The sequence below is a fragment of the Ammospiza nelsoni genome, chromosome 2, assembly GCF_027579445.1.
Source record: "Ammospiza nelsoni isolate bAmmNel1 chromosome 2, bAmmNel1.pri, whole genome shotgun sequence".
Lineage (NCBI taxonomy): Eukaryota > Metazoa > Chordata > Aves > Passeriformes > Passerellidae > Ammospiza > Ammospiza nelsoni.
Window position 1 is genome coordinate 1319315 of NC_080634.1, and position 23451 is coordinate 1342765.

Here is a 23451-nt window from a genome sequence, read left to right on the forward strand (position 1 = left end):
TTTTCCCTGGGACTCATGGGAAAGATCCTGGAATGAACCCTGACACAAAAACAAGGACAATGTCTGTATTTAAAATTTGACATCATGTCAGGCCACGCTGGATTCCCTTTTTTCAGCCACACAACCAGTGTGGAAGCACTCCCAGATGACAAGTGCAGAGCTGGATGGGAGATTCTGCTCATATCTATTAAAACTTGCTTAAATTTAATCACCGGATTAAAGACACATCTTCCTCTTTTAGTTCTCTGGTACTCCAAGGCCTGGGTGAAAAAAGCCCAGCCCTTGGTGAAGCAGTTCATCACATTGAGGGAATATAAATTAAATGATCAAAAATAGAAAGGCTTTCAAAACTAAACACGTAGCAGATGCCTTTTCCCTGGCTATCAGAGCAGAGATGCTCTGGAACAATCACCCACCCAAGGTTTAAACAGGAGGGGTGAGGATGCGCCTGGAAACCTCCTAAAACACCGAACTTTGAGGGCAGAGTGGAGGAAAATGGGCAAAAACTAGTGAAAGGCAAAGCGGGCCCCTCCAGCAAAAGGTGGAGGGCCCTGAGCCACTGTCAAAGGATGACAGTGCGGATCACTGGGAAATATCGCCTTGCTCTGAGGGACCTGCTCCCCAGAGATCTCCTCTGAAAGGAGAATCTGTGCCAGGGTAGGATTTTAAGCCTTTGCTTTTAAGGACTTTGCTGGTTGTCCCCTCACGCCCGTGCGGGCCGGGAACACCTTGCAGCCCTTACCCGGGCGCTGAGGACGTGAGGGCGGCGAGGCCCTGGCACTGCCCAGAGCAGCCCCTGGATCCCTGGCAGTGCCCAAGCACAGGGCTTGCAGCAGCCTGTGCCGGAGGAAGGTGTCCCTGCCCCCGGCAGCGGTGGCACTGGCTGATTCTCCCCGTCCCTCCCAGCCCGAACCATTCCCGGCCCGTAGCCGAGGGAAGCGCCCACAGCGCCTGCGCGGGGCGGGCAGAGCGCCGGCTCCGGGAGCGCGGGGGGGCGAGCGGCGGCACCGACACCGGCACCGACACCGACACCGATCACCGGCACCTCACCGGGGCTCGCAGCCTCCGCCGGCCAGGAGCAGGACGAGGAGAAGCGGCAGGAGGAGGCGGAGGCGGAGAGAAGCGGTCGCGGGTGCCGCCGCGGGGAGCGGAGCGAGCGCGGGGCGGCGGCGGCGGCTCCTCCATCATGTCGTCGGGCGGGGACTTCGGGAACCCGCTGCGGAAATTCAAGCTGGTGTTCCTGGGCGAGCAGAGCGGTGAGTCACCGCCCGCCGAGGGCCGGGACCCCAAAACGACACTGGCTGCCCTCGGGGGGGCACGAAGGGACCCCCTCCTCATCCTCCCCGACATCCTCAGGAGCGGCTCTGACACCCACCCTCCCTCATGGGGTCTGGTGGGATCCCCTTCCTCACCCTTCCTGACATCCACCCTCCCTCATGGGGTCTGGTGGGATCCCCTTCCTCACCCTTCCTGACACCCACCCTCCCTCATGGGGTCTGGTGGGATCCCCTTCCTCACCCTTCCTGAAACCCACCCTCCCTCATGGGGTCTGGTGGGATCCCCTTCCTCACCCTTCCTGACATCCACCCTCCCTCATGGGGTCTGGTGGGATCCCCTTGCTCACCCTTCCTGACATCCACCCTCCCTCATGGGGTCTGGTGGGATCCCCTTCCTCACCCTTCCTGAAACCCACCCTCCCTCATGGGGTCTGGTGGGATCCCCTTCCTCACCCTTCCTGACATCCACCCTCCCTCATGGGGTCTGGTGGGATCCCCTTCCTCACCCTTCCTGACATCCACCCTCCCTCATGGGGTCTGGTGGGATCCCCTTGCTCACCCTTCCTGACACCCACCTACCCTTCATGGGGTGTGATGGGATCCCCCTCCTCCTTGTCCCCTACACCCATCCACCCTCATGGGGTCTGATGGGATCGCGTTCCTCACCCTTATGGGGTGTGATGGGATCCCCCTCCTCATTCTCCCTGACACCCACCCACCCTGATGGGGTCTGATGGGATCCCCCTCCTCACCCTTCCCGACACCCACCCACCCTTTTGGGGTCTGATGGGATCCCCCTCTTCAGGACACCCATCCCTGTCATGAGATCCCTGACACCCACCCACCCTGGTGGGGCTCCGTGGGGTTCAGCTCCGCTTTAACCCCCCCACCCAGCAAAGCCCGTCTGCAGGAGCAGTTGCTGATTCATTGGGTCCTGCTCCTCTCGTTTTTGGGGGGCAGGAGTCTCAATCCGCAGCGTTTGCTGTGGAAATCCAGCGTTTTTCCATAATGGAGTTATGTCTTGGCAGAGCGACGCTCTGAATATTTAATTCAGTCAATGAGGTTTTCTTCCCTGTCTTTGTAATGAAAAAAAAAAAAAAAAAAGCCCAACCTAAACAATGTCTCCTCCTTCCTCAGCGGAAGGCCTCAATACTGCATTCCAAATTTTTCCCTTGGAAGAGTTTTCTGAAAAAAAAAGCAAAAAAATAGCTCCTTTATGAGATGCTTTGTGCAATTCTGGGTAGGTACTGTGAGATCTATGACATAATGAATAGGTGCAAAATATTTTCTGTCTTGGGGTGGGGTATTTGCTCCCTCAGCCACCTTTGGTCTGTGTGGTAGGAGATGATGAAATACTGGTTGGTTTAATTTTTTGGCTAAATTAGTTGTATCTTGGTGTTTCCTCACTTAGATGATGTTAAGGCTGCGGTTGAAATTATTTACCTGTGTGCTGGCAATTTCCTTTAGTCTGTTCCTTGAATCATTCCCTTTTTATTTTGTGTTTTTGGGGTTGAAACAGCTCTTCTCATATCAGGGATTTGGGGAGCACGAGTGCAACTTGATTATTTATTATTTTTTGGGTAAGTCACCTGATCTGCTTGGTAAGGTGTTATTTGGCCAGCCATTTTATGAGGATTTTGGATGAGGGTCATGTGTAGAAAATGCTGGGGGGTTTTTTTGTTGGTATTTTTCCCAGGTATTTGATAACAGGAATCTGAAATATTTACAAAGGGCTGTGATGATTTCTGAGCTTCACTATCACGAGGCTTTTCAAATCCATCCTTGGAAGGTTGTGGCACCCGGTGCAGACCTTAAACCTCAGCAGCTCTTCCTTCACACGTGGATTTCTTGTCTGCTCTAGCAGACATAATGTCAGATATCTGCTTCCTCTAGGAATTTTTTTCTTTTCCCTCTCAGCTAAAAGCTAATGTGTTTTTATACTGGAAGGTTTTAAATAATTCCCAGTCACAGCACCAAGCCCAGGGAGGAGAGGAGGGATTCTGTGGGTACGGCCCAGCGAAATGCTCCTGGCCGAGCAGTCCCAGCCGTGCCTGTGCTGCCGGGGCTGGGGCTGGGGGCTGCCCGGGAGCTGCCTGGAGCGCAGGCAGGGCTGGCAGCTGCAGGGTGGGCTCCAGCCCTGCCCCTGCCTTTGTCTGGGCTGACTCGGTGCCAGCTCGCTCCTGGCCGCGCATCCCGCGGGTGCTGCAGCGTGGGCACGCTCCAGCACGGCTCCCTGAGCCTGCCTCCCTGGGACACGGCCCTTCCTCCCGGAGCGAAGCTCTTCACAGGTCTCTGTCATGATGTCATTCCCTGTAATCTTTTTATTTTTTTATTTCTTTAACTGCCCGGAGGATGCGGAGCTGTCCTGGAGGAACAGACGCCCTCGTGACGTTTGGAGAAATCTGCGGGAGAATCTGGTGTTGCAGGAAGGGAGCTGGAGTGGGCTGTGCTCACACCTTGCTGTTCTTTGTCTGGAGGGTTAAGGGAGATGCAGAAATAAAAGTTTTTTAGCATAGCAGCTTTGCTAACCCAGGAGATCTTTGTACAGCTGTTGCGCTGGATTGCAGCATTTGCTTCCTGTTCAGATGAAAGGTTCTGTGCCCTGTTGGAAGGCCATAATTAGAGATATGCTCTGGCTGCTGGTGGCAGGCTGAGGGCTCTGCCTCCACTTACATCCAGGGCCTTCAGGATGACAAATGAAATGGTACAAAGGGCTGTGATGGCCATTAGCTGCCTCAGCATCCAGAGCTGTGCTGGCTGTACACGGCCTCGCCAATAGACGAGTGTCTCATGGCTGAGGAAATCTGAGCTGCAGCTCCTTGCTGGGCAGCCTTTGCGGCCCTTCCGTGGCAGGTCTAGAAGCATCCCTGGGTGTTTTATTTCCGTGTGAGGGTGGGATTGCCCATGGATGCAGTGTGAGGGTTGCTCTCCTCTCCTCAGCCATGTTGTGGGAGTTCGGTGCCGTATCCTCAGCGTTCGCACGGACTGCAGTGCCTCTGCCTCGTGCCCTTCAGCACCACTGCAGGTGCTCTTTCCCCTGCTAAGATGCTGATTTTCCCTGCTCCTCAGTCCCCCAGATCTCCTTGTCCCTGGGGCCTGTGTCCCCCACGCCCCTCCCAGGCCCAGCTGGGGACTTGCAGCGTGTGCTGGGGGTGCATCACGAGCCTGCAGCATCATCCCTGCCCAGCCAGAAGAATCCTCTCCTCTCCTCCCATCCCTGTTTTTATTAACTTCTACAGGGATACGGCATTGGCTGGCTAGGAGAAGGCAACTTCACCAGCACTCTCCTTAATTGAATTACTTTTCTCAATGATTGAAGATTATACAGAGTTTAGCAGTTTTAAATATGCTAATCTTTGCTAAAAAGGCAGGGAGAGCTCTCAGTGCTGAGGGATTAGATAGAGCTATTGTGTGTGAGGAAGTATGTTTCTTACTGCCTTTGATCTGGTTTTATCAGGTGGTTTTCATCAGTCCTAATACCTCAAGTTTAAGGAATTCTGATTTCTGGGTCACGTCAGGGAGTGGACGCTTCACCTACATTGGGGTGGCTCGCAATAAATATGACACATATTCAAATATTAATAACCTCCTTGGTTCTGCTCTGCATAGGAACACCTCTACTTGTTAATAAATGGATTTTTTTTGATTGAGTGGGCAGAAGTGAATGCTGGGGCACTGCAACAGAAATATTTGTTTGTCACGTGAGTTTCTGCTGCAGCTTTCATTGGCAAGCAGGTCTGAAGGGCACCAACGTGTGCAGAAAGCACAAGAACTCCCAGCTGTCTCTCTGTGCCAGCATTTCTGCAGAAGCTCTTGAAGGAAATTAGAACCAGTTGCATTTGGGTTTTTTTAAATCAGGAGCTGAGATTTTTAATATTGAAACGCAGTGATAAGTGCAGTGTAATAACTTTGGAGATATAACAGTTTGGAAAGCACTAATGAGCTGTTCTGTTGCATAACGCTGTTGGTACAGGCACTGCTGAGCAGTGTGATGTGGCTCATTAGATAACTGGGGAGCTGCAGGTGCTCTGTGTGTGACATGGGGCTGCTGTGGCACTGCTCACAGCAGGCACACGCTCCTCCCTGTGCTGCCTAAAACTGCCTTGTTTTAAGGGATTCTCAGTTTCACAAGCTCCAGAGGGCTGTTACCTTGTGGCACTGGTGGTTTAAAGGCTTTTCCCCTCCCCTCCGGGTAATTTCCCAACCCTGTGGTTTTCCTGTGGCTGGGCCTTCAGATATTTGGGGTTCTCTTTGGACTCTCTGAATTTTCCATGAGTCTCTAAACTTGGGCTTCACATCTGGAAGTGGAACATCAGCAGTGCATCCCAAGAAAGGGGGAGTCAGGCAGGAACACCAGGAGGGCTGCATGGATGAACAAGGAACTCCTGGAGAAGCTCAAACGCAGAATGGAAGCCTGGGAGGGTGGAAGTGGGGGCAGGTTGCACAGAAATTGTCTGAGCAGCCAGAGATCAGGTTAGGAAACCCAAAGCCCTGATAGAACTAAACCTGGCCAGTCATCAGGGGCAGCAAGAAAAGCTTCTGTGGCAATAAAGGAAAAGTGTGGGGTCTCTCCAGAAGGGCACAGGAGACCTGGTTACCCCAGGAGAAGGCTGAGGCGCTCAGTGACTTCCTTGGCCTCAGTTTTCACCTGTGTTCCTCAGGGCTCGGCCATGGGATCAGCCCTGTTGAACATCTGCATTGGTGACAGGTCCCTTCCCACCCAAACTGTTCTGGGATTCTTTCACAGTGCAGTGTGCTTGGTGTCTGATCCTTCAAGATCTTGAGCTCCACCATTTCTCTTCTTCTCCATCGCTGAAAAATCCCTCTCTACAGCAACGTGGGGAAGGAGCACAGAGAAAAAGACTTCAGTGTTTTGTGGTGCCTGTTCTCACGGTGCCTTTTGATCCCTGGCTATTTGTGGAATCCTCTGAAGGAGCTGTGTCTGTTCTTGAAAGGAGGAGTAGCTGTGCCTTGCTGAACTCTGCTGTGCTTTTCTCTCTCTGCATCTCAGAAATAATCTGTGAGTTGGAAGGAAAATGATCATCTTTTCCCTTGATGTGCCATAATGGATTTTCTATCTGCAGCCCTTGGGGTGCTGGTGGTACCTGGCACGGGAGCCAGGCTCTGCAGAGCAGATGCCTCAAAGCTTTTGCTGGAGCTGGAAGTGGGACTAATGGAGAAACAAAGGCAGGGAAGCTCATCTGAGCCCACCTTAGCAGATGATGTGGCATTTGGGAATTACCAGAGCCCACAGCCATTTTTCTCAGCTTCAGTGATGGTTAAAAATCTGTCTTCTGCAATCAGTCTGTGAGGAAAGAGCTGCCTTTTAGTTACCTGCTAATTTAGTCCAGATGTTTCAAGGCATTTAGTTGTTCTCATGCGTGCACAAGTACCTGTTGTGCACACTAATGGTTATAAAACCACAAGCCAACCAAGCAAAACAAGCCAGCTAAACCCTTCAGTGCTTTGAAACGTGGCTCAGGAAAACCCACACATTTCTGCCTCAACATGAACACCATCAGACTTTTCAAGTCAACCTCCAGAATTTACCTGTGAGGCCTGTAAGAACAGTAACCTTGTGATACACGGGTGTTTCTGAACAGGTGTGGAAATGCTGATCCATCTCTGCCAGTTTGGAGCAGGGAAAAGACCTCTGGGATCATGGGGTGATCAAGGACTTGATGATCTTGGAGGTCTTTTCCAACCTACAAGCACTGCTTTGAAAATTAACAGATGTCATCAAAATGGTGATGGGTTTGACACGTTCATATAAATTATTTATGGAAGCAGTTTAAATGAAAAATGTGTGTCTTGGCAAACAAACAGCAGCAAAATGTGGACTTGCAGTGAAAGTCAAAATTTTCAGGTCTCTTTGCTTGATTTATTTACTGAGCTCACAGAAGTTGACGAGCTAAATGAATTCTTTGCTTTCCCCTCAGCATAAACCGAACTCTTCTGGCTCTTAATATTATGAAAGGCCCAGGGACAGTGAACAATTCCATCAATTATTTTATGTCAGACATTTTCCTTTTATGTTCAAAGCATGTTCTGGAATATTTGAGTGATATTAACCAGAAAAAAGACTTTTTTGTGTGTTTCAGTACAATTTAACTCTTACCCAAATGAAGCCTAGTGCATCGCAAAAAAAGACAATCTGGGAAGCAAATATTGTGTGAAACTGAATGTAAATAAATTCGGGGTGAGCTCTGAGTTGTCAGGCCCCTTGCTTGCTTCTGGCTGCCTCCTGTTGGGTCTGGCAAAGAGGAGTTTTGGGAAGGAAATTCTTATTCAGCTGTCCAGCACAATGCTGCATTTAATTCATTTGACTTCTTAGAGTCAGGGTGTAACTTGCCTGGTTTTTATCCTGGTTTGCATTTCCATTCTGCTGGACCTCTAAACCAGGATGGACATGTGCTGATGTCACCATGGCAGCTGCTGCTGTTTGAGCAAGGAGGGATTTTGGGGCTCCCTTGGAGCAGTCTCTGTGCCTGTCCCCCATGGAGCAGGGATTTTGGGGCTCCCTTGGAGCAGTGTCTGTGCCTGTCCCCCATGGAGCAGGGATTTTGGGGCTGCCTTGGAGCAGTGTCTGTGCCTGTCCCCCATGGAGCAGGGATTTTGGGGCTCCCTTGGAGCAGTGTCTGTGCCTGTCCCCCATGGAGCAGGGATTTTGGGGCTCCCTTGGAGCAGTGTCTGTGCCTGTCCCCCATGGAGCAGGGATTTTGGGGCTCCCTTGGAGCAGTGTCTGTGCCTGTCCCCCATGGAGCAGGGATTTTGGGGCTCCCTTGGAGCAGTGTCTGTGCCTGTCCCCCATGGAGCAGGGATTTTGGGGCTCCCTTGGAGCAGTGTCTGTGCCTGTCCCCCATGGAGCAGGGATTTTGGGGCTCCCTTGGAGCAGTGTCTGTGCCTGTCCCCCATGGAGCAGGGATTTTGGGGCTCCCTTGGAGCAGTGTCTGTGCCTGTCCCCCATGGAGCAGGGATTTTGGGGCTCCCTTGGAGCAGTGTCTGTGCCTGTCCCCCATGGAGCAGGGATTTTGGGGCTGCCTTGGAGCAGTGTCTGTGCCTGTCCCCCATGGAGCAGGGATTTTGGGGCTCCCTTGGAGCAGTGTCTGTGCCTGTCCCCCATGGAGCAGGGATTTTGGGGCTCCCTTGGAGCAGTGTCTGTGCCTGTCCCCCATGGAGCAGGGATTTTGGGGCTGCCTTGGAGCAGTGTCTGTGCCTGTCCCCCATGGAGCAGGGATTTTGGGGCTCCCTTGGAGCAGTGTCTGTGCCTGTCCCCCATGGAGCAGGGATTTTGGGGCTGCCTTGGAGCAGTGTCTGTGCCTGTCCCCCATGGAGCAGGGATTTTGGGGCTCCCTTGGAGCAGTGTCTGTGCCTGTCCCCCATGGAGCAGGGATTTTGGGGCTCCCTTGGAGCAGTGTCTGTGCCTGTCCCCCATGGAGCAGGGATTTTGGGGCTCCCTTGGAGCAGTGTCTGTGCCTGTCCCCCATGGAGCAGGGATTTTGGGGCTGCCTTGGAGCAGTGTCTGTGCCTGTCCCCCATGGAGCAGGGATTTTGGGGCTCCCTTGGAGCACTGTCCCTGCCTGTCCCCCATGGAGCAGGGATTTTGGGGCTCCCTTGGAGCAGTCTCCGTGCCCTGAGCAGCTGCCAGCATCCCCTGGAGATGGCACCCAGCTATTCTGAGATTCTCAGGCTCGTGGTGTTCTCTCATCCAGACATGTGTAGGTGTTACCAACACACAGAATTAAGGCTTTGCCTTAACTCTGAAGCATATTTGCCCAGAATTGAAAGAGTTATGGAGCAATATTGATGAGCAGTATTTTGTCTTCAGGCAGAAGCAGGAAGGGGCAGCTAAACCTGCTAATGAGAAAATGTCTTAACTTTGAGTTGGTCTTTTCTCTGTCTTGAATTGTGACCCTTTAAACCTCTGTACTATTAACATTTGCACCATACAGAGGAGTGCCATTTATCCTGCTAAGTGACTTTCCTTTAATGCTTTGCTTCTTCAGGAGCAATCAGCGATTGCTGCAGAAAAAACCGACCCACTCCAGCATTTCTGTAATTAATGCAGGGGCCAGTTTATTCCATTCCACTAAAGGCTTCCTGCTGTGCTTCCTGCCCATGCCCCTGTCTAGGTTTGAGTTACAGCAAGTTAATTTTCATCATGTTCTTGATATCTGCAACACAAAGAGAAGGGGGATTAAAACTGGAAAGGAGAGGGGCCCATGGAGGGTGCAGCATCCCTGGCAAAGCTCCAAGCAGTGCCTGATGCAGGATTGGTGAGATCCCTGCCAGTGTGGGCTTTAGGTAGCTGCTGCTGGAGTTGGGAAAAGAGAGTTCTTTTTAACAGGTTGGGACTCTGTAGTAGGAGTCCCAGTAAAATATCTGTATTGTATTTGAATATCTGTATTGTATTTGAGTATCTGTATTGTATTTGAATATCTGTGTCTCGGCCTTGCCCTGATGAGCCCCAGTTGCTCTTGATGGGCTGCAGCTGTGATGTCCTTCACTGGGCTGCAGCTGTGGCCAGTGAAGGTAACTGGGATAAAAGGGGCTGGGCTTGGCCAGGCGGGGAGAGCCTGGAGGGAGCCCTGGCTGGGGGGGCTGCAACAGGCAGAGGAAGGAGGAGTCTGTGTTGGGAAGAACTGCCCCCAAGGAATATCACTGAGAAGGTATGGGACTCTAGAAATATGATTGTGACAGTGTGGGACTCTAGAAATATGGAATACAACAAGATAACAGCTGGGCTCCAGTCCTGCAGAGGCTCTGGAGCCCCACAGGAGTGGGCAGGCAGCACTGGGTTAATGTGAGCGCAGCAGTGTTTCTCTGCAGCTTCCTTTTTTAATGGAGATGTTGCCTTTTCTGGAAGGTGAAAATACTCATTCCTGTCCTCCTCTGCTGGTACAGCATTGGCTGTGAGAACCCCTGGTGTCAGTGACTGGAGGGTTTTTTGAGTGGCCTGATGGAAGGAAGGCTTGGTAGAGAAATCTGAACTGGCTGGGTGATGGAGTCATGCAGTGGGTGTCTGAGTGGTGGAGAAGATGGAGAAGGAAGTTCTGGCTCCTTTCTGACTTTCTTCACAACAGTAGGCAAGTATTCATGCTAGAGACTTGCTCCCTTCTTTGTCTTGTCTCTAGCACCTCATTATTTTTTTCCCCTTCCCCTTACTTGATTCTGGAGCAGCTTTTGGGTGTTTTGTCCTTGGCTCACTCAAAATGGCTGCAAAGTCACTTGTGTCCACTTCAAACCCAGGATGGCTCTCCTCAAGCTGGGCTGGTACCACTGACTGGGGTAAAGCCAGAGGTGAATCCTTCAGCAGCAGCTGGACACAGCTGGAAGAGGGGCTGATGGCTGAAGACGGCTGGAGTATCATCACAAGGAAATCCCAACCTTTTTTGTTTGTTTCCTTTTTTTCCCTGACCTTGGAATGCTTTACCAAGAGGATTTCACAGGGTTGGTCTATTCCAGTCTCTCACTGCTGGGCTTACTCACCACTTCTTGTAATTTCTTCTCAGCTTTTCCAGCTGCCCCTTAATATTAAATATTTATGTATTCAAATCATAATTATGTTCCTACTCTTTCTGTTCTTCCAGCTTCCCATTTGTCTGCCCTAGCTGAATTATCTTTGCTTTTTTTTTCACTGGGCAGTCATCAGTTTTCTCCACCACTGTACAATCATGACCATAATTCTCTTCCACTTTTTTATTTTTATTTCTGGTTGCTCTTAAACCACAATGTGACTTGAAGAAGAGGATGGTGTTTTTTTTTTTCCCCCTGACACTGCATGAACAGTAGGGAGATCAAACACTTGTGTCCCATAAAATTGACCTCTTTATTTGGATGCTGTTGTGCAACAGCAGACTTGAAAAGAGCTTTTCCCAGTGAAAAAAGCTTTTCCAATCTTGATGTTAAAATATTTCCCCCTCTCTGGTGAAATGCAAAGGGTCCATAGGTTGCCTCTGTTTCTAGGCTTGGTGGACTCTGTACTGTCACAGTGAGTAATTCACAGTTACAAATAAATTCCTTGGGTTTAGGAATTCTACATTTTTGCTTAAAAATGCAAGAGAGATTTAGGAAACTCAAAGGAGCCTTGTGTGAATTACTACGCTTTGCCTCCAGTAAATCCTGCCATCTAGAGAAACATGTCCCTGGGGGATTGTGTGGCTGATAGTTTAAATTTGGTTGTTTGGTCTGTGCAAGCCTTGCATGGCAGAGATTGGAGATCTGGGTTTGCCTGCCTGCTTCCAGATCCCAGCAAGAGCAAAGGCTTTTTTAGCTTTACCTCTTGCAAACTGGAGGGGGGGAAGAAGTGTCCTACAGGAGATGTTTTTAAGAGCAGCTCCGTGCTTTTCCCTGGATTTGGTGCTTCTCAGCTGCTTGCCTAAGGACTTGAGTTTAGAGCTAACACTTAAAAGCTGGTTTTGGGTAGCCTGAAGACCCCAAAGTATTTTCTGTGCTCATTTATACAAGGAATTGCTCAAGTCAGATACAATTCTTAGAGAATCAATATTACAATTAAATAGGAACTCAACTATTATGTGTCCTTAATATGGAGGAATTGTTCTTCTGGAAAATACTGCTGGAGGAGAGTATTTATTTCAAGATACTGTATCCCAGGTGGAGTGTAGATAATTCTTGTCCGAAGGATCTTCTGCTCCAAACCCAGTTTCTCATATAAACACTTCCTTTTTTTCTGTAGTTGAATCCTTCAATTCCTTCTGGAATATCCATTCATCTAGAAGACATCAGAATAAAACACAAGCAGCACTTGTTCCCTTTACTACTTGCAACCAAATTTCTGCCTTTTAAAGGCTAGCTATTTTTAATTTCAGATGGATATAGTACTTGAATATCTGTAAGTAAAAGAAAAGGGGGAAATATTGTGCTTGGATATCTGTGTCTCGGCCTTGCCCTGATGAGCCCTTGTTGTTCTAGATGGGCTGCAGCTGTGATGTCCTTCCTTGGGCTGCAGCTGTGGCCAGTGCAGGTAACTGGGATAAAAGGGGCTGGGCTTGGCCAGGCAGGGACAGCCTGGAGGGAGCCCTGACCAACAAGCAGAGGAAGAAGAAGGAGTCTGTGCTGTGAAGAACTGCCCCCAAGAAATATATCTGAGAAGGTACAGGACTTTGGAAATATGATAGCAGATGAATATCAGACATTGGGTTTGCAGAGCCTTCAGGCTCTGTGGCTCTTCCCAAGGCATTTGTGAAGCACAGCTGGGAAGGAACGAATTCATTGTCAGCTCCATATGGAGAGGTCAGTGTCTCAGTTTGGAGTAAGTTAGAGGAAGAGGGGAAGATTTTGGAGGAAGAGTTTCCCACTGAAGAGTTGGGAATTGATGTAATGGTTTAACATCCTTTAACTTGGAGCTGTTAATTTGCAGTGCAGTCAGCAGGAGCATGGAATGCCTGCTGGCCTCCATCCTGCCCCAGTTCCCAGGAGAGGAGCTGGGGCAGCTCAGGATCGGGAGGTGTGAAGGAGGAAGGGACAGTGTGGTGTCAGGATATCCTTCCCTGAGCCCTTAATGCCAGGGATTGTAGGATTGTGCTGCTGGCCCCATACAGGTGTCTGAGCAGCCCAGAGCCCGTAGCTCCTTCAGCTGTGCTGCTCTCAGTTGTATGTAGATTTCCATGTTTTTCTTTTCGCTGCTGATTTACGTCCTGAGATATTTCAGGGACGCTGCTTGTAGATTTTCGGCGTTTCTCTTTTCTCTTTGCTCGGCTGATTTATGTCCTGGTGATAGCTCAGGGAATGCCACTTGCTCGGTTTCTCGGCTGTTTAGGCTTCTAAGTTTTCTGCTGCTGTTTTAGGCTGTTTAGGTCCAGGGACGCCACTTGTAAGGTTTTCTGTTTCTGCTGTTTAGGTGGCCTGGAAAGGCCCAGGGATGGCCTTGAAGAGCCGACGCTTCAAAGGACGAGGAGAGACTTCTGATCTTGTCTCGGTCTTGGTGTTTATTAATTGTTTATCTAAAAGATTTTCTTTCAGCCCGACAGAGGTCTGCACAGCAAGTCAGCCATGGGCACACTGCGAGCCCCCGGGGCGGTCACTTATCTTTATACCCTAAGTTACGTGTACAATATTTATCATTTTTCCCCAATACCTTCTACCCTTATTAACCGGTGCACTTTTAGTAATGACCAATCCCAAAGTGCCACCATCACCACAGAAGATGGAGGCCAAGAAGAAGAAGAAGAACAGGACACACCCCAATTCCTCCATCTTACTTCTTTAGACCCCCCTGTACCAAAATCCTAAACCTTGTGTTTTACACTTTAACTAACTTATCCCTTCACCATTCACCCAGTGAAACCTTCCCAGTCCTCATACAGGTGTCGTCTCCTGTGCAGGATCAAAGTCCAGCCACCAGACACTTCTGGCAACATTCCAGGACTCCCGAGCCCCCCAAGGGTGGTCTCGGCCTCTCTGCACCTCCATCCTGAGGTGCTGAGATCCCACAGTTGTACACCCTTTGGGTTTCTGTTGCTAAAACCAAATTGTGGTTGGGGTGTTTTTGGTCCCAAAGCCCGGGGTTCTGTGCTGCCCTGCCCACTCTGTGGTGTCCCTGTGCTGTGTTTGACCCCAGCTGTTTGCCCTCTGCCTGCCAGGGCAGTTCCATCACGTGCACAGACCCCTGTGTGTCCCTGGTTATTGTCACAGCAGTCCCCAGGTGTTCTCCACAGCCATCCCTGCCAGCTCACATCAGCAGATGTTTGCAGGAGAGCTGTGCTTACTGAGGCTACTCCAGGCACTCCTTTCCTTGCAAGCTGAATCCTCATAAGCCAGCTGCATTCACCTTAAATCAGGATTATATTAGCATCTTGTCCAAAGTCGCTTCTGAAGAAACCCTTGCCTGTGTGTCTGCCTGGGGAATGAGTTTGAGGAGCTCCTGTGGAAGCTGTTCTGCACCTCCTGTGTGGAAAGAGCAGAGAACAGCTCCTGATCCTTCCAGTGCTCCCAGGAGATGGTCGGCTGTGGGAATCAGATGGAATCGCTCAGGAGATGGCTATATGCAGCTCTCATCCCCTTCTGTTCTTTTCCTTCTTCTTTTCTCCTTCCCCCAGCAGGAAAATTGTCACACAGTATGAGAGAGCAGAAATTTCTTTGTGGCAGTGTAGGGAGTCAGGAGAGGAAGCATTTGCTTGTTTTGCCACTGGGATAATGGTGCTGGGGAAACATTAGGCAAAATTTAACTGAGTTAAAGGATGGAGGGAAGGGAAGGGGATGGTAATCCCTTGCATTTTAATAGGTCTCCTGAAACTTCTCTAATTCCTCGCTGGAAATGGCTGACTTAGCAGTGCTTGTTGTGCTTTCAAGGGCAAAACATCTTTGGGGAGGGAGCTGGAGCTTGTTCCAAGGGCTCCATTTGGCCAGGGAAGCAGTGCCTGGATTTCCTCAGCTGGATGCTGGCACCTGCTGGTGTAGCCTGCCTGGGGATAATGCTCAGTGCTCAGAGCAGGGAATGTTTCCCTTCAGAAATGCATCCTCAGGTGGCTGCTCCCTGCTGCCTCAGGAATAGAACTCTGAGGAATCAGGAGTGTTTCCATATTGGATGAAGCATTAGCCTATCATTTGCAGTTTATTTAACAGAAGTTACTTTTGGGAAGTGTTCTGTTTGAGGGTTTTTATGCAGATTTCTGTCTAAACTGCCTGTGAATATTGTTTGTTATGGGAACAAATTCTGTGTTAAAGGTATCTAAACCAGAATTTCGTAATTGTTTTCATTGTCTGCTGCTTCTTTCCAAAATGGCTTGGTAGCATTTAGTCTCTGACTTAAATTGAGGACTTGAAGTGGCTGTAAATTTGGAAATCAGTTCAAGGGAACCATCATGCTTCAGGTGATGGAAGAGCTCTTGGCTCCTTCCCCTTTTGCCCATGTGATTTGTGCTTTCCAGAGCCACTCCCCACCCCTCCAAGGTAATGTCTGTCCAGAGTGGCTTAATTACTTTTGTTGCTTCTCCATATGTAGCATTTTATTTCTTTCAGGCCTTTTACAAGCAGATAATTAGGTATTTAAAAATAAAATACGGGGATGTAAAAATTGGATCTTACAAATGTTTAATTACAGAAAGTCTCCTGGTGGGTTTTTGCTCAGTCCTGCACTGGTTTTTAATGGAAAGTTGGAATGATAGAACCTGGATGCAGCTTCAAAAAGTGATTTCATCCCCATGGGCTTTAACTGCCATCATATATAAAGAGTATTGAGCCGTCTTTGCATGACAGTAATAAAACTTCAGCATTAGGCTCTGAAACTTGATAGGTGAAATTTTTGTGTGAGAAGTGAATGGAATAGATTTTTTTGGATGTGTCTCTAAAATAATTTAATTTGTCTCATTGTGCTTCAAGCAAAACTTGAATGACCTGGGATAAAGTTGAGTTGTTCTGAAATTTCAACCCAAACACTGCAATCCAGCATCCATGCCTTGTCCAGAAATTGAGTTGCTGAGATGGTGCTGAGTTTATCTGGAGTGGTGCTGTTGGGATTATTGGAGCAATAATGAGCAGGCTGTTTTGGGAAGGAGGAAATGTCACCCGCCAGGGTGTCACTAGCCAGGATCTGTCACTGTTCCTCCTTCCTTTCCCCAGTCATCCCCCAAGTCCTCTGCTTCACAAATATGCTATTAGATGTGCTTCTTTTCTCACAGAAATGTGCTTAGAAATATCACCTAACTAAATGCTGGGGATAGGATCCAGTCCAGGTTTGTAATTTGTCTTCCCAGGGTGAAACCCAGTGTTTAAAACCAGAGTGAGGAGTCCAAAAGAGGTGACTTAGCAAGAACTGCTGCTGTTCATCATATTTAGAAAAATAATTTCTGAGATGCAGGAGTAGCTTCCCAGTGACATCTCCTGCATGGAATGTGCTCCTCTTTCCAGTTTGTGCTGCACTTGCCAGCTGAGCTGTTGATCAGGTCCCCCTGGCATTCCTCCACTCACTGCGCCTTGCTCCTGAGCAATTCTGGGTAGACTGTGGTCACATGGACTTCTGGGCTACTAAATCTTCCTTCTTCCTCAGCTCCACAGTCATCCTCACCTGGTCAGAAGGTCCCTGGCATGTGCTTCACAATATTTCCAAGTGCTGCCTTGTGTTACCAAGCTGAGAGTCCTGAGGCTTTTTGTGAGCAGTAAAGATAAAATCCTTTGGAGACTATTTGAAGCCTCATTGGAAGCTATTTTAAAAACCTTAACTATGTAAGATAAGAAGCAAAGCCAAGTCCTCAGGCTGTGGTGAAAAAAAATTCTCGTGAGTCTGTAAATTTTGAAGTTTTTTTGCATTCCTGGCAAATGAGAGACTGCAGAGAAGCCTTTGAAATGTAAAGGTGGCCTGTGAGTACCCTTTAGTTAATGAGCCAAGTGATATCCATGAGAACATGAGTGTATCCCCCACAATTCCTGTTCTCTGGTCAAACTCATCCCCGTGGAAGTGAGAGGCATCCTAGTGTGGATTTCCCTCCCAGCCACTGTAGCGTAAATCTTATCTATCCACTGCAAGGGGCCAAGCTTTGTGCCCTGATGCTGTGACATAGCATGGGACACAGCTGGAGATGTCTTTTGGCTTTTCCATGCTTTTGTCACACTTGTCCTGCACCCCTTAGGAGTGAGAATTGTTGGGGCCTTTCCTTTAGGTGCTTTGTCTCATCCCCTACAGCTTGGGCAAAATTCTTGTGCCTCCCTGTTCTTTTGTTTTCCTTATCTGCACAACTCCTCCAAATCTTGATCTTCTGGTTGCTTTATCTTGGGTTGTTCTCTCTGATGTGAATGAAGCCACGTTTACCACACAGTGCAGCAACTGGCGCTGTGGGATTCCCTTCCTGCTGTTCCCTGCAGTTCCAGGTGTTCATGTTTCATTTCCCCCATGGCAGCATTTGGGTTTCAGCTCTTCACAGGATTCCAAGGCTCCTCCTCCAAGTCGAACCTCTTGCTTTGCCTGGCCATTGGAAGTTGAAGATGGTTTCTGGTTTCCACACCAGTTTAACCTAAACTAAATGTAGAAAACCCACCAAGCATTTCAGAAATGGGCAGGACTTGACTTCAGCCATATTTAATCAGAATATTTGCCCCTTCTGTGTGAAGCGATGGGAGGCTCAGCACTCTGAACATGAGAGATGGCAGCTGTTCCTGCAGCAGCAAACTGGGAGTCTGGCTCCTCCCGTGGCATTGTGTCACTTATCCTGGGGGAGGAGAGCTGGGATTGCCTGGAGGTCTTCCACTTGTGCCACTCCTTTTGGCTCTGTTGCTTTCAGAAACCTTTCAGACTGTCAAAATAGCATTGGTTGTTACAGGCTTGGCTTGGGGTTCCTCTGCAGCAAAGCAAACAAGAGGTTTCATCTCTAGAACATAAGGTGTAGGTTTTAAAATGAATTTTTGTAGCTGTGCTTAGGAGGTAGCATTTCCATATTTTACTATACTGACAGAGTAATTGAATTGTTATATTTAATAGATCTATTCCAACCCTGTTCAGGGTTGACTCTTGTCTATCCTTTTTTACAGTGGGATGGTAAAAAACACCCCCAATTTTATGTGAAAACTTTTCATTGTTTAAAAGAACTCCAGGGTGTGATTTTGAGTCAGAACCAGAGGCTGACCCCTTTTTACTGTTTCATTTCTTTGTGGCTGTGACTGAGCAAACAGAACAAGATTTGTTTGCCTTGTGCTCTTTCATTTATTTCCCATTTTGGGAGGAAGAGTCAAGCTAATTACTGACAAAACCCACAAGAATTAATGAAGCTATTTATCACTGGGTATTTTTGTCCCTGTCACAAGGCTTGGTGTAGATCCCAAAGGAAATCTTGCCTGTGCGTTAATAATCAGGGATATTGTTCTACTTTTATCAACTCTGCCAGTGCTGATTAGGATTTGCTTAGTGGGAAGGAGTTCTCAGTTTGTCATTCAACTTGTAATGAGTCTCCACACATTTTTATTCATCTGTGTGATCCTTTCACATCCCAAAATGCTAAGAGGAACCTTTCCCAGTTTTATGTGTCCAGGCTGTGCCTTCTGCCTTGGGACCAGTGATGATCAGTCTTAACTTGTGCCTCAGTTTATTTCTGAGAAATACAGATACCAGCTAAAACTAACTGGCATCTCCCTCAAGAAATTCTAAAGGATTCTAAATTGCCTGCACACAGCTAACAGGCTGGTGTTGCCTCAGAAAAAGATGGATAATACAAAATACTCTCTTCTGCCTCTTCCTTTTCCCTTTAGCTACTGCTGAGCTTTAAACACAAGTGACAATTCTTTGCCTCTCTGGCTGGTTTTAAAATGCCTGGGGACTGCATAAAATGCATCCATATGGCACTGAATGCTTGGATCAGGGGCAGGGCAGGCTTTTTTCTGCTTGTCCTTCAATGTGGAGCTGCCAGCTGTAAAACCCTCCTGGGTTTTTACATGGTGGGAATGGCTGTGTAAAAGGAAGGATCCTGCTCACATCTCTTGCGCTGGCAGAGGTACTCTTGGGGTTCCCTTGAGGAAGGGAAGTTCCACCTGAGCTGTTTGGAATGAAGATGCCAACAGGGAGCTTGGACAGGATGACCTTTAAAGGTCTTTTCCAACCCATCCCGTTCTGTGGGAACTCTTTTGCCAAATCTTTAAAGCAAACTGCAGCAGTGTACAGCAGGAACTATACATGTATGCTGCAGGATTAGGAATAAAATGAAAATGTTCTCATTTAAGGGAGAAGAGAGCAGGTTTTTTAATAACTTTAACTAGCTCTGCAGTTATAAGTTACAGAGAGATGTTCAGCTAGATTTAATCCCAAGTGCTTGTCTCTATCCAGATGTATGTCTAATCTAAAGCAAGGCTGAGAGCTTCAAATTTAAGACATAAACCAGCCTTGAACTGGTAGATTTTGAAAAGCATCTCTTGGGAAGAAAGAAAATAAATAAATCTTTGATTTCTGCCTTGGATTGAATTTGACTGAAAAGTTGGGGAGTGGGGTTACAGGCCCTGCTGGGCACTGCTGTCAGCAACACCCTGGGAAAAAAGCACTTTCTAGGTGAGAAAAGTGCATCAGCCTCCATTTCCTTCTGTCTGTGATGAATTATTGTGGAAAAGAACCCTGTGAGTGTGCTCTGAGGTGCCCAAAGAGAAGAATGAATGAGAATTAATGAGCTTTTCAGGCTAACACATATTTTCATAGGCATCTTTTTTATAAGGTAGTTACTGAAGTGTTAATCATTTTATTACTGGTTGTTGTAGATAAGGGAGTAATTGGTCCCTTTTTGTACATGATGGAAATGCCTGACAGGCAGGGGCAGGCATGAAAACTCTTGTTTCCATGGATTATTGCCCAGAGAGATTGACTGGGACTGAAACCCCTTTGCTCTGATGGCTACTGGGTGGCAACAAAATTCTGTGTCGTATTTGCTTCTCAGCAGCAAGGGCAGGTCTTTAAACAGGATCCCAAATGTGTGTGAAACTTCATTTTTGGCATGGCTTGAAATGAGTATTATGAATTTCTTGTAGAGGCCATTGCAGATGAGCCTTTGGTGGTGGCCTGGGAGAAGGGCTGGGTGTCAGTGTCCCTGTCCTGGGTGACAAACAGGGCTGGGTGTCAGTGTCCCTGTCCTGGGTGACAAACAGGGCTGGGTGTCAGTGTCCCTCTCCTGGGTGACAAACAGGGCTGGGTCTCAGTGTCCCTGTCCTGGGTGACAAACGGGGCTGGGTCTCAGTGTCCCTCTCCTGGGTGACAAACAGGGCTGGGTCTCAGTGTCCCTCTCCTGGGTGACAAACGGGGCTGGGTGTCAGTGTCCCTGTCCTGGGTGACAAACGGGGCTGGGTGTCAGTGTCCCTGTCCTGGGTGACAAACAGGGCTGGGTGTCAGTGTCCCTCTCCTGGGTGACAAACAGGGCTGGGTGTCAGTGTCCCTCTCCTGGGTGACAAACAGGTTTGGGTGTCAGTGTCCCTCTCCTGGGTGACAAACAGGTTTGGGTGTCAGTGTCCCTGTCCTGGGTGACAAACAGGGCTGGGTGTCAGTGTCCCTCTCCTGGGTGACAAACGGGGCTGGGTGTCAGTGTCCCTGTCCTGGGTGACAAACGGGGCTGGGTGTCAGTGTCCCTCTCCTGGGTGACAAACAGGGCTGGGTGTCAGTGTCCCTCTCCTGGGTGACAAACAGGTTTGGGTGTCAGTGTCCCTCTCCTGGGTGACAAACAGGTTTGGGTGTCAGTGTCCCTGTCCTGGGTGACAAACAGGGCTGGGTGTCAGTGTCCCTCTCCTGGGTGACAAACAGGGCTGGGTCTCGGTGTCCCTGTCCTGGGTGACAAACAGGGCTGGGTGTCAGTGTCCCTCTCCTGGGTGACAAACAGGGCTGGGTGTCAGTGTCCCTCTCCTGGGTGACAAACAGGGCTGGGTCTCGGTGTCCCTGTCCTGGGTGACAAACAGGGCTGGGTGTCAGTGTCCCTCTCCTGGGTGACAAACAGGGCTGGGTCTCAGTGTCCCTCTCCTGGGTGACAAACAGGGCTGGGTCTCACTGTCCCTCTCCTGGGTGACAAACAGCTCTGCTGCTCTTTGAGGACATTGCCCCGAGCCTTGAGGAGCTGCACTTCCCTGTTTTCCTGGGGCTTTAATGAATACAGCAGATGATTTTGCTAAGAGTTACACCAAAAACTAAGTTCTACCCTCTGTCTGGGTATGACAAATAAGAGAAATGCAGGATGAGGCAGCTTTTTTCACATGCCCAGAGTTTCAAGTGGTGCTCCTGTGCAAAGGGCCTGGCTCGTTCCTTTGTATCCCGTTCCTGCAGCCCGTGGGGCCGAGCTGCAGATGATGCCAGCCATCCCCGGAGCAGCTCTGTGTGTTCATCTGCTGGGTAGGTGTCGTTCCTTGTTATTCCCTGTTACATCGAGCCGGTTCGCTCCGCTGCGTGCTTCCCTTCCCGCTGCTCTGCACCAGACACTCATAAATATTCATGAGCGCTTCCCACCAGCCCTTTAGGCTCCTCTCCCTGGCTCAGGGTCTGTTCCAGTTTGCTAAGTGCAGCTTTTTTTACCCGTGCTGGGGAGCTGAAGGCTGATGTCACACTTCCTCCTTTAGGAACTTGCTGGGATGTTGAGGCTTTAAAAGGTTGAGCTCAGAAATTCTCCCATCACAAAGAGCAGACTGAAGTTCAAGGCACCTGATTGTCACAGGGTGAAAGGAAAATGGAAGTTTCCTCAGCAACAGCAAAATTCTGGCTGTGTGGTTTTTTTTTTTTTATTTCATTAAATGAGTAAAACTCATCTCTCCACCTTCAGCTGTCATAAAGCTGTCTCATATTGCTTTGAAAAGTCCAGTCCAGATAGAATCTTTGTAAGGACCAGGGGAATTGAATTTACAATGAGCAAATAATCAACTTTTTGTTCAGGATCTCTCAATACTTTAAAATACTTAGGGCTATGTACGGAGGGCAGAGGAAAGAGGCCACTTTATTTTGTATTATATTTATGAAATACTATATAATATTATCTATTATAACCAGTGTTATTCCATTGAGCACATGTTGGATCTCGTTAAATCCATCCCCATTTTGTGTGGAACACTGGGACAGGGCTATTAGTGATCATCTGGAAAGGGGTTAAAATCTAGGTTTAAAAAACCAATTTAATTTTAAGAGGCTCAACACTCTCCCATGAATCACAGAATCCTGGAATGGTTTGGGTTAATAGAGACCTTAAAGATGATCCAGTGCCATGTCAGGCCTGTCCAGCCTGGCCTTGGATTCTTCCAGGGCATCCAAATGCTTCAGGATTACCTGGAGCTTCTAGAAGCCTCCCTTGTGCTCTGGTTGGTTTCTGTAGAGCTTTTAATTGTGATTGTTTCTTCTGCAAATAGTCTTTGAATAACTGTGGTGATGGCTGAGAGGAGTTACTTCTTATGGCACTGTCAAGTGCTGCCTAAGAGATGGAAATGAAAAACAGGGCAAGGCCAAGTGCACCTTTCCCTGGAGCCCAGCAGGGCTGAGCAGGCTGCCCTGGGAATGGAATTGGGTGTGGGAGTGCTCCACTGCCAGTCCCTGTGTTTCTGTGTGTTTTCTCCTCTGCTCTGTGGGTACAGGCCAGCCATTCTCAAATTGAGAGCTCCAGGCTGCCAGCAATGCCTGAAGCCAAAGTAATTGATCCAGGACTGTATCAAACAGTTTTCAATAGTGCTTTTAATTAAAAGGCAAAATAAAGGCTTTGTTGTGGTGGTGACCTGAAAAGAGATGAAGGACTGGCAGGGATTCATTGGTCTGGAAAGGCCAGCTGCAGTTGTTTGACGTTGTTATTGATTGTGTCTGCCTTTCTAGGGTTCCTTTCCGAGGTAGGATGCCATAAAGCCTCCAGAAATCAAGTGCCAAAACCCCTTTGGAGGTGGCTGCTCTGCTGCTGCCTGTCCTCCCTTCCCCTGCAGCCATGGACAAGCTGCTGCCAGCAGCATCCTTGGGGCTGTTTGCCATTGCAGGAGGCTCAGAGCAGGTTCTGCAGCCTGTGTGTAGGTTCTTGACTTATTTTGGGGCTGAGGTTTGCCATGTGGGTGTTGTTTGTAGCCCTGTGAGAGCTGCGGGATCCCCATTGCTGGAGGGATTTAAAGCCCTGGGGATGCAGCACTTGGGGCCATGGGTTAGTGATGTTCTTGGCAGTGCTGGAGGAATGGTTGGCCTCCATAGTCTTGGAGGGCTTTCCCAACCAAAATGGTTCTGTGATTTATTTCCATGCACTTCAGGAATATCCTTGTGGATGCTACAAAACGTGTCCTGAGCTGCCAAAGAAGCACCTAAATACCAATATTTGGCACCAGCACGTTGTGTGCAGGCTCCTCACCGCTTCTGTGGGAGCCAATGCAGCTGCAGATGTCCTTTGGCAGACAATAAATATTGATGCTGGTAAAAGACAAGGGCTGGAGCTGCTGGGATTTGAGGGGCTTTGTGCTCAGGGGTGCTCCCTGTGCCCTCGGAGCCGGCACATTCCCCATCCCTGCTTTCATTTCCCTTCCTCATCTCCCTGTTTGATCTCTGCCACCAGCTCCAGGCCATTGTTTGTTCCTCTTGCAGTGAGTATCAAACCCAGAATCAGCCAGAGTCAAGGTGAGTTGTTCTCTGGGAGGAATGAAATGAAATATATTTAAGGTAGAAAGTGATGGAGCACCTCTCGAATTCAAAAAGCAATATACAGCAAACCTAAATTGTCCCTGTTTTTCTGGGTCTTGTTTCCCTGTAACTCTCTGGATA

General features: G+C 48.8%; 1 protein-coding gene across 4 annotated transcripts in view; it reads left to right on the forward strand.

The window, feature by feature from the left end:
* Positions 1–984: 984 nt before the first annotated feature.
* The window catches only part of RAB6A (RAB6A, member RAS oncogene family), a 44848-nt gene continuing 22381 nt past the window's right edge, over positions 985–23451 (forward strand). For 2 of the 4 annotated variants that reach the window (XM_059492733.1, XM_059492725.1), the window contains exon 1: positions 985–1256. In XM_059492733.1, the coding sequence (XP_059348716.1) occupies positions 1187–1256 (70 nt within the window). In that variant the 5' untranslated portion in view covers positions 985–1186. Of the gene's footprint in view, positions 1257–9856; positions 9947–23451 lie in introns of those variants that run through there. The other 2 variants (XM_059492741.1, XM_059492750.1) reach the window with 2 other exon arrangements.